Genomic DNA, 11028 nt, shown 5'->3' on the forward strand with positions numbered 1-11028 from the left:
TGCTCTGAAATACAAAAAAACATGGATAAGATTTGCAAATATAGTACAGAAATGCATTGATTGGATTAATTAATTGTTCCTATGAGGAATATCATGGGTCTACAGCTGGACGATGTGGCTAAAGTTTTTATTGAGATATTACTTAATTTCTGTCGATACAATATAATTACGATAATAGCCTAACTTATTGGCACTGCTGAGCAATTAGAGTACGTCATTACATCATCAGAAACTGCCGTAGTGTGTTGTCCCTCTTCCTGCTGAGTATGGTTACCGTGTAATAAACATGGTAAGTGAGGAATGGATATATGCCTGTATCCAAATAGCATGTGTTTAGAAGTGCAGAACTAGGATCTTTGCCATTCAAAGAATAAATGAGATTTATCTGATCTTACTTCTAGTGTAAGAAGCTTTGAATATGTACATGCCTTCAGCCATAAGAATTTCATTAATTAATTGATTGACTTTAAGAATGTTAAATTTTATTTTAGAAGAACCAACTGATGCCCTTGAACAAGAGACGGCAGAGCAAGACCAAGCAGAGGGGAAAGGCGACAACCAAAACAGCTTCACTGTCTGCGGCATGTTGCAGTGGTTGACTGGACAGGCACATGTTCCCATTACTGCAGCTGAGAGGGCGAAGTTCAAAATTACTGTTGAATTTGAGCATGACTGTCAGACTCGCTATGGCCAACATGGTGTCTGTTACCCAGTTGTAAATGCGTGTTCAAACAGCATAAGATTTCCTACCTTGCACATAGGCACCTACCCAGAGTTTGTTCACATCATGAAACAAGCCTTAATCAACAGTAAGGAGTTTGGTCGCTGTTGAGACTCTATGTCTGTTACATTCAGTAATGAAAAAGAACAAACAGCCTAGTTCACAGCTCAAAAAGTGTACTACACTACAAATACAATAAAAATTTTTAATTGTTTTCTATTTTGAGAAAAAAAACGCCACAAAACAATACATACTTGATGTTTTCATAGTGTTTATTTAGTCATTTATGGAATTCAGAAGATATTACTGTTGCAAAACTGTACAATTATTTCAGTCACTTTTCTCTGTTTTTGATTCAAAAACAAAAATTAAATTTAAAATTTTTACTGTCTCTGCTGTTGTGACATGGTGCCAGCAATAAAAACTCAACCAGTGAACGCATACAGCTATGACTTTCACTGTGCACAATGTCCTGACACAAACTCACGACACAGCATGTACTGTTCTGTTACAGGAATGTTGGTGTCAGTTGCATCAATCAAGGATTGGAGCTCCCTCATATCCTCTTGAGGTAATGGACAGTTGAACTCTGGAACAATTACCCCCACATCAGCATCTTCTTCACCATAAAGAGCTGCCATGTCCCAGTCTACATCTGGCTCTTGAATGTCCTAAAATAATAGCAACATCTGTTGGGTATGTGTATGTATACAGAGACACATCAGTTGTGTGGTAGCTTGTAGTCAACTAGTTAGAATAAGGATCATAATACCTCTGGCTGGTGTATGGTTGTGTGCAACATGCCAATTCGCCACAGCTGCTCCGGACTGTGATTGCCTTCAGTTCGGAGAGGATGATTGTTCCAGGCTTCAGCAAAAATGTCCAGTTCTCCTTGGAGTCTTGGAAGGAATGTGTAGTGCACACTGAAGAGATCTTCAGTTGCTGATATGTCAAGGAGTCCGTTCACCTCTAGAGAGCGCAGTGTGCTGTAGTACTTATTGGTGACAATCACCCGAACATCACACCACAGTCTCTCAATCCTATTAAAAACAGAGGAGACATTTTAACTACAAAGAGTATATATCGTTACCTTTTATTAATTTTATTTTAAGCAGAAATCAGTCACATTGATGTATTAATTAATAAAAAAATGGCATCAATGGTTAGTAGTAATCCAAAATGTCTATAGATAAAATGCATAAACAAAACAACCCTTTAACGTACATTAGAGATGCTTTTTAAAGACTTTTAAAAATCTTAACTTTTCACAGAGTCATATAAATAAACAGTTCATGACACAGACATGTGGCACATTACCTCTGATTATGTACACTTTTACCAGAGATGAAGCTTCCTCTGTCAGTTCCACGAGTAGAGAACATAAATCTGGCAATATCAACGTTCTCTACTCCTTGGTCACCTCTGACCCTGAAAATTCATAAGGCATGTTTTTAGTTCTAAATATTCTGTCTAAAATTAACTGATGTAACTTTTACAGTTTTTAATTTTATTTTGCTCACCTTGAAGGTACACCATACTTCTGAGTGGCCTGACAGAAGAAATGGTAGGCTGTTGATGCTCGATTATTTGTTGCTGCACTCAAGTACATGACCTGCAAATGCAAGAATTAAAAGGCAAGAAAAACAACAGCATTTCTAATGGACATACATTATTGGTGTTTTATTTCAGGAACCATAAGAGTAAAGCCCATCTCCAAATAAACAGGTGTTTTATATAGATTTAAAATTTTAGCAATATATAATGTAATCATACCTTCCGGGAATATCCATCCACACCGCCAAATATTACAATGTTGTATCTAGGTAGACGAAACAAAGATCTTAAAAAGACAGTACAGAAAATGGAAATCCAGAAATGTTTCCTTGGCAATCATTCATGAATAAATATTAACTGGTAATTATTTAATCTAATTATGATGTAAGACTAAACAAAATACCTTATCAGTTTATGATTGGTGTCAACATGCATAAGTGATAGGGGCCCTGGAACAGAATATGTGGTTCGAACCACACCGCCCAACCTTGCCAATCTACACAGTATCCCAACAGAATCCACTCTGTGCATAGATGACGCAATTCTTCTCCATTGCACACGGATGCCCATAGACAGCAGTCTTCCTCTGACCATTCGGTACCCAGCAGCTGGCATGCCATTTTTAATGTTTGTCACAATGGTGTCCAGTTCTTCATCACTAATAGGGCTGTAGCTTTCTGATATTGATAGGTCAAATTCTTTCATCCTTCTAAAGAACGTGCTGGTTGAAACGCCTACTATTCTGGCAATTTGGGACACAGGAAGATTTGTCTGAAGCATCTCAACTATCTGTTCCCTCTTAATTTCTAATTTTGGACGTCCTCTTAGACCAGGAACAGATTCCACAGTTGTACATGGGGCTGTGAAGTCAGATTGTTGCCTGACCATTGTGAAGACCTCCTCCAGAGCTTGCAAGATTTCAGGGGACACATCCACATGTCTAGACAGTGCTTGCAGAAGATACAACTCCTGGCGGCACACAAACTCCAAGAAATCTAGATCCAGTGGTGTTCTGAGCAGGGCTACTTCAAATTTTGTTAGGAGTCGCTCAAAAAGATGGCACTTCAGAATATTCTGCAAAGAACAATATATATATATATATATATATATATATATATATATATATATATATATATATATATATATATATATATAATTTTAATGGACAGGAAATATTACAACAAAAAATTACAATCAATATTATATAAAATTTTGAATTTTATGGAAAAAGGCAACAGCAATATATAAACCTATATGTAGTAGCCCCCAACCCTGGTCCAGAATTTCTGTTTCTGAGGTTTCTGACGGTTCCTACGCAAGTGTTGATAAGCATTAATAACCGCATATTTACTTCGTTTACGTTCATAACCGCAGATGAAATTTCCCCCCATTTGCCCTGCCATAGTGTCATATTTCTGCTAAGCTCAATTAGGTGCACTATATATCTAATAGTGAATACCTAACTGCATTTTAGCCAGCCTGAATGTGTATTCAGTGGCGACATACATACCCAGCAAACAGCTCGCGGACGTCCATATTTGAGTATTTTTAAAACGTTTGCTATAGGACGTACGTGACCTTGGCCCTTATGGACGTCCCTAACAGGTCCTATTTATTTATGGTGGAGTGCAAATGCCGATTCATTAGCAATGGATTCATATTTATTAAAACGTGTACAAATGTACATTTAGGTACATACTTGCTGCTGTCCTTGTAGCGCCATTTTTCCGAAGTGGGCCTTCTGTGTCTTATTCCCGGGTTTTTCGTGCAAGTGCTATGACATTGACAAACAGCCAATCACAATCCACTTCCGGAAAACAGCCGTAGCCAATCCTGTCTGGGTCCCTCCCCCGACTGTCAAGCCGAAGGCGTGGCAAATTCCACTCTCGCGAGTGTGGTTTTGCTTCCGCGCGCGCGCAGCCAGCCCTCTCCGCGCGCGCGAGTGTGGTTTTGCTTGCGCCAAGTGACTTTGCTCGCTCGCGAATTTTGACACGGTTTTGACGCCATACCACACACAAATGCACCACTCAATTCACAAATGTGGCAACAAGCGAACAAGCCGCCGCGAGGGGGCGCTGTTGATTTGGAGGAATGGTGTAAGGCCGGATAGGATTCACTTTTTCGCGTTTGCTCTCTGTTTCTTCGGGTCGGCGACTTTTTTACTTCTGTTGTAAAATAGTGTCCATGTAATTTCATACAAACTCTGATTTCTATATTACCCGTGGAGAGTTAAATTAGTGCACTATACTCTACAGTCTCTCTTTACTAGTTCTGTACAGTTTAAACTCTGATTTCTATATTACCTGTGGAGAGTTAAATTACTGTACTATACTCTACAGTAGGGTTGCAGCGGTAACCGGTTTCACGGTATACCGTGGTATTAAAATGCACGGTTATCATACCGTGTGTGTTTGCTTATTACCGGTAAAACGCAAGCCAGCGGAGAAAGTCACCCGTGCATGCGCAACTCTGCTCCGCTTCAGCTACTCAGCCCACAGCGGTGAGAACGGCAGAAAGTGCATCAGACTAGAGCTTAGATTCTCTGCCCGAACCAGACCTGACCCGAGGACCGACCCGAAATCGGGTCCGTTCGGGCCGAGATTTCCCACCACATTCCTCGGGCCGGGTCGGGTTGGGCTCCAGAAAATAGTCTGAGATGTAGGCATCTGTTTTTTAATTATATATTTTATTTTTAAATAAAGCTCTGGTGTGATAATCACAATGTTAATGCTAAGTAACCAATTATTATTGTTAATGAAAACGAACCAAATAACGAAAACTGAAAGTGAAACTTAACTAACTTATTTATAAGCGCTGTTTTCACTCCCGCAGTTCTACAGCGGGAGGTGTTGTGCCGATTCTGTCCGCGAAGCGGGAGTCGGATTGAGCAGGGAGTCGGATTCGGCATAACAGCGGCAGCGCGGCTGCACCTCGCGGTCCGCGGTGTTAGTTGTAAGCGCTCGCGCTAGCCGCAAAATACGACAGAAAACACTGAGAAACTGCAGAATTATGAATTGGACTAAAATGAGCAAGAGGAGATAAAAGAGAACCTTTACCTGTGAGTAGCTCACATCAGAACACGCAAATCTCTCTATCTCTCTGTGTCTCTCTCTCTCGCACGTGAACTTCTCCGCACTGTGTTTAGCTGTTCTTAAAAATCATTTTTATTAAATAATAGTTCTATGCTTCTATGTTAGTGTTAATTAACATAATTCTGATCATATTTCGCTCATTCAAACAGCCTGAAAACAGACTTGTAATCTTGTAATCAACAAGCTTGTAATCAATGTGGCCGTAGTCACAGCTAAAGGAGGAAATACATCAAACCTGTTCTCCCATCTCCGAGAACACCACCCCGCTGTGCAGCGCAAAGTATGTGTTCAGTTTATAATTTTACCTAAATAACCTAAATAAAACTTCTTTGTAGTCGTGCACTGCACAACCCATGCGGTAAGCGCCCGCAAAAGCGCTGAGTTATTCGAAATTTGGGCACGCAGGTACAGGCGTGAAGTGCGTGCTACGATGGATTCACGTGTCCGTGTAAAGGTCCTGGCCGGACTGGATGTGAAAGACGCCATTCATTTACATGCGTTTATTTTCAAATTCTGACGTGCCTGTTTTTCATATGTTGAAGGTTTTAAGGTGTGAAAGCCTTAAAATAGAAATCTCTATTGTGAGGATCATGTCAGAAATAAATCCCCTCTTTCTGCAGTATCTGGTTATATACCAACTTTTTATATATATATATATACACTCTTAATGCCCTTAAGAGTAGTGGGAAAACATGGTTTCCTTCACCTGATGGTGTAGTTTCTACAATAAATAGTTAATTGAACAAAAAACTTTGTTGTAATTTCTTTAAGGGGCAGTTTAATAATATATGTAACAAACTGTGATACCGTGATAACCGTGATACCGCGGTATTTTCCGAGACGGTTATCATACCGTGAAAATCTCATACCGTTGCAACCCTACTCTACAGTCTGTCTTTACTAGTTCTGTTCAGTGTTTAAACTCTGATTTCTATATTACCTGTGGAGAGTTAAATTACTGTACTATACTCTACAGTCTGTCTTTACTAATTCTGTTCAGTGTTTAAACTCTGATTTCTATATTACCTGTGGAGAGTTAAATTGCTGCACTATACTCTACAGTCTGTCTTTACTAGTTCTGTACAGTTTAAACTCTGATTTCTATATTACCTGTGGAGAGTTAAATTACTGCACTATACTCTACAGTCTGTCTTTACTAGTTCTGTTCAGTGTTTAAACTCTGATTTCTATATTACCTGTGGAGAGTTAAATTACTGCACTATACTCTACAGTCTGTCTTTACTAGTTCTGTACAGTTTAAACTCTGATTTCTATATTACCTGTGGAGAGTTAAATTACTGTACTATACTCTACAGTCTCTCTTTATTAGTTCTGTACAGTTTAAACTCTGATGTCTATATTACCCAAACAAAGACAAATTGTAAAATTGGACTCTGAATATATACGTCAATTTTTTTGTTTTGTCCCCCCCCCCCCTTTTCTTTTTTCCCTTTACTCTTGAATGGCTTTTGTATAATATATTTTGCTTTATACACTGTGTTTATTGATATCTATGCTGTTTAACCAAGGTTTCATAATTAAAAAAAAACAATAAACAAATTACAAAAAAAAAACACACCATTATACTATTTTGTCACACTATATGATATGAACTGAATTTAAATACATAAATAATGCTCTTAGATACATATGTTATAGATAATAGCAAGGTTTATTAAATATTTCATTAGTTTAACACATTTGTATAGTACATTATTCACAAATGTAATATTGGAGAGGTTATTAACACATGGAGCTATGAATGAGCTCACGGTGTGGATACAGATGGATCAGAGGAGTGTGGAGAGAGGTTATTAACACATGGAGCTATGAATGAGCTCACGAAGTGGATACAGATGGATCAGAGGAGTGTGGAGAGAGGTTATTAACACATGGAGCTATGAATGAGCTCACAGTGTGGATACAGATGTATCAGAGGAGTGTGGAAAGAGGTTATTAACACAGTTAATAACATAGTATTGGCACTACAAATGGTACAGGGTACGGTTCTGCTGCACCGTACCACAGCGCTAAATCCTCATAAGGGAGAGGGGGCGCTGTTGCCTTAATTAAGGAAGAATCCTCCACTCCGGCAGGCTGCTGCCCTATCACCCTTATCTGCTGCCTCTCCTCCTCCATCAGTTGCCACGGCACTACAAACTGTACAGGGGCAGGGGGCGCAAAAGGCAGTGGAATTTTATACTCCTCCTGCTGCCTCTCCTTCTCTATGTTCTTCCTCTCCTTCTCTATGTTCTTCCTCTCCTTCTCTATCTGCCTCTCCTTCTCTTTTTGCTGCCTCTCCTTCTCTTTTTGCTGCCTCTCCTTCTCTTTCCGCAGCATCTGCTGCCTCTCCCTCTGTTTCTGTTGCCTCTCCTTCTCTAACTTCCTCTCCTTCTCTATCCGCCTCTCCCTCTCTCTCTGCTGCATTTCCTTCGATTCCTGCAGCAGCAGCATCGCTTTCTGCTGCAACTGCTGCCTCTCCATCTCTATCTGCCTCATCTTTTCTTTCCGCGGGTTCTCCATCTCTATCCGCCTCTCCCTCTCTATCCGCTGCCTCTCCTTCTCCAACTGCCTCATCATTTCTTTCCGCTGGCTCTCCCTCTCTTTCTCCTGCCTCTCTTCCTCCTCCTCCTGCTCCTCCCTGCGGGATGTTTTTGTGGAGATAAGTGTTTTAAACCAGCGCTTAAAACCCATTGTCTCAGTACAGGATCTGCAGTAAGCTCAGTGTGTCTCTTTCGAACTCCAGTCGAGTCTGGTCCCGCTCCCTCATGCACGCCTCTATTTATAGGCTGACGGATGACGTCACGCACCCTCCGCGCTGCGAGGCGTTGCTAGGATACATGCGCGAGTCTATTCACAGCTGTGGCGCAACGCTGTCTCTGAAACAGTTCTCTGGACCAATCAGAAGTGCTGTCAGCGTTGCTAGGATACATGCGCGCACACAATAACAAAAAAAACTACCCGAGGCTCAGCGCTCGCTAACCGGGCCTGGCTGTCACTAACTACCCGAGGCTCAGCGCTCGCTAACCGGGGCTGGCTGTCACTAAATACCCGAGGCTAAGCGCTCTCTAACCGGGGCTGGCTGTCACTAACTACCCGAGGCTAAGCGCTCTCTAACCGGGGCTGGCTGTCACTAACTACCCGAGGCTAACCGGGCTCTCTAACCGGGGCTGGCTGTCACTAACTACCCGAGGCTAAGCGCTCTCTAACCGGGGCTGGCTGTCACTAACTACCCGAGGCTAACCGGGCTCTCTAACCGGGGCTGGCTGTCACTAACTACCCGAGGCTAAGCGCTCTCTAACCGGGGCTGGCTGTCACTAAATACACGAGGCTAAGCGCTCTCTCACCGGGGCTGTCTGTCACTAAATACACGAGGCTAAGCGCTCTCTAACCGGGGCTGGCTGTCACTAAATACACGAGGCTAAGCGCTCTCTCACCGGGGCTGTCTGTCACTAACTACCCGAGGCTAAGCGCTCTCTAACCGGGGCTGGCTGTCACTACCTACCCGAGGCTAAGCGCTCTCTAACCGGGGCTGGCTGTCACTAAATACCCGAGGCTCAGCGCTCGCTAACCGGGACTGGCTGTCACTAAATACACGAGGCTAAGCGCTCTCTAACCGGGGCTGGCTGTCACTACCTACCCGAGGCTCAGCGCTCGCTAACCGGGGCTGGCTGTCACTAAATACACGAGGCTAAGCGCTCTCTATCCGGGGCTGGCTGTCACTAAATACCCGAGGCTCAGCGCTCTCTAACCGGGGCTGGCTGTCACTAAATACCCGAGGCTAAGCGCTCTCTAACCGGGGCTGGCTGTCACTAAATACCCGAGGCTAAGCGCTCTCTAACCGGGGCTGGCTGTCACTAAATACCCGAGGCTAAGCGCTCTCTAACCGGGCCTGGCTGTCACTAACTACCCGAGGCTCAGCGCTCTCTAACCGGGCCTGGCTGTCACTAAATACCCGAGGCTCAGCGCTCGCTAACCGGGGCTGGCTGTCACTAACTACCCGAGGCTCAGCGCTCTCTAACCGGGCCTGGCTGTCACTAAATACCCGAGGCTCAGCGCTCGCTAACCGGGCCTGGCTGTCACTAACTACACGAGGCTCAGCGCTCGCTAACCGGGCCTGGCTGTAACTACTACCCGGGGCTCAGCGCTCTCTAACCGGGCCTGGCTGTTACTAAATACCCGAGGCTCAGCGCTCGCTAACCGGGCCTGGCTGTCACTAACTACCCGAGGCTCAGCGCTCGCTAACCGGGCTTGGCTGTCACTAAATACCCGAGGCTCAGCGCTCGCTAACCTGGCCTGGCTGTCACTAATTACCCGAGGCTCAGCGCTCTCTAACCGGGCCTGGCTGTCACTAAATACCCGAGGCTCAGCGCTCGCTAACCGGGCCTGGCTGTCACTAACTACCCGAGGCTCAGCGCTCGCTAACCGGGCCTGGCTGTAACTACTACCCGGGGCTCAGCGCTCTCTAACCGGGCCTGGCTGTCACTAACTACCCGAGGCTCAGCGCTCGCTAACCGGGCCTGGCTGTCACTAACTACCCGAGGCTCAGCGCTCGCTAACCGGGCCTGGCTGTAACTACTACCCGGGGCTCAGCGCTCTCTAACCGGGGCTGGCTGTTACTAAATACCCGAGGCTCAGCGCTCGCTAACCGGGCCTGGCTGTCACTAACTACCCGAGGCTCAGCGCTCGCTAACCGGGCTTGGCTGTCACTAACTACCCGAGGCTCAGCGCTCGCTAACCGGGCCTGGCTGTTATTAACTACCCGAGGCTAAGCGCTCGCTAACCGGGCTTGGCTGTCACTAACAACACGAGGCTCAGCGCTCGCTAACCGGGGCTGGCTGTCACTAATAACACGAGGCTAAGCGCTCGCTAACCGGGCCTGGCTGTTATTAACTACCCGAGGCTAAGCGCTCGCTAACCGGGCTTGCCTGTCACTAACAACACGAGGCTCAGCGCTCGCTAACCGGGGCTGGCTGTCACTAACTACCCGAGGCTAAGCGCTCGCTAACCGGGCTTGGCTGTCACTAACAACACGAGGCTCAGCGCTCGCTAACCGGGCCTGGCTGTTACAGTTAAGCTGGATAATGTAGATAAAACACTGTAAAGTTAGTTTTATTTTTGATATTCGACACTTCGGCGCTAATACTTCTGAACGGAGGATGATATCCAGCAGATACTTACATAATCAGGGCAGTAGGACCACAGAGAGAGACGCACACCCTTCCTTTTACTGTTAAAACTGAAAAACTAACAGCACTTTCCAGTCAGAATAAAATACATCTAATTCTAGACCACCTCTACATCTATGAACACTTATTTATTCACCTCCAGATCACTGCAGTGCATAAAAAAATACCTATTAATGTTCCCAGATAAGAATATGGAGGACCAAAACTGCCAAAATTAAAACATAAATAAATACATAAAAACGTAAGTCAATCACTCAGTAAATGTAATATGGTGATTAAAACGGTAAACAATGATTATAATTAATATAAAAATAAATACATAAAAATAAATATCTTAATTTATTTATGGGTTTCTTTATTAACATTATTTAATGTTTTAATCTTTTGATTCATTTGTTCATATATTTACATAACTATTTATTTCTATATTCATTTATTCCAGATTTATTTATTTCAGTTTTTCCTTATCCTT

The 11028-nt window shown here is 43.6% G+C and overlaps 2 protein-coding genes across 6 annotated transcripts in view; one reads left to right on the forward strand and one right to left on the reverse strand.

Annotated features, from left to right (window-relative positions):
• LOC111188455 (uncharacterized) overlaps positions 1 to 1162 on the forward strand; it is a 33267-nt gene extending 32105 nt beyond the window's left edge. For all 5 annotated transcript variants that reach the window (XM_049484277.1, XM_049484274.1, XM_049484278.1 and 2 more), the window contains one exon: positions 492 to 1162. In XM_049484277.1, coding sequence (XP_049340234.1) covers positions 492 to 832 — 341 coding nt within the window. In that variant the 3' untranslated portion in view covers positions 833 to 1162. The remainder of the gene's footprint in view (positions 1 to 491) is intronic.
• LOC111188458 (uncharacterized) lies at positions 976 to 10583 on the reverse strand. The gene is made up of 7 exons (XM_049484284.1): positions 10549 to 10583; positions 2679 to 3349; positions 2495 to 2540; positions 2242 to 2333; positions 2039 to 2149; positions 1494 to 1761; positions 976 to 1392 (listed from the first exon to the last, which is right to left on the reverse strand). Exons 2-7 carry the CDS (start codon positions 3161 to 3163, stop codon positions 1177 to 1179), a joined length of 1218 nt encoding a protein of 405 aa, XP_049340241.1. The 5' UTR covers positions 3164 to 3349; positions 10549 to 10583; the 3' UTR covers positions 976 to 1176.
• Positions 10584 to 11028: the final 445 nt, after the last annotated feature.

The sequence above is a fragment of the Astyanax mexicanus genome, chromosome 10, assembly GCF_023375975.1.
Source record: "Astyanax mexicanus isolate ESR-SI-001 chromosome 10, AstMex3_surface, whole genome shotgun sequence".
Classification (NCBI taxonomy): domain Eukaryota; kingdom Metazoa; phylum Chordata; class Actinopteri; order Characiformes; family Acestrorhamphidae; genus Astyanax; species Astyanax mexicanus.

Excerpts from the sequence above, each read along its gene's own strand:
- LOC111188458 (XM_049484284.1), bottom strand. The coding sequence starts at position 3,163 with ATGGTCAGGCAACAATCTGACTTCACAGCCCCATGTACAACTGTGGAA. Across the intron at positions 1,762-2,038 it reads AAAAGTGTACATAATCAGAG|GATTGAGAGACTGTGGTGTG; the intron begins GTAATGTGCCAC and ends TGTTTTTAATAG. Across the intron at positions 1,393-1,493 it reads CAACCATACACCAGCCAGAG|GACATTCAAGAGCCAGATGT; the intron begins GTATTATGATCC and ends CTATTATTTTAG.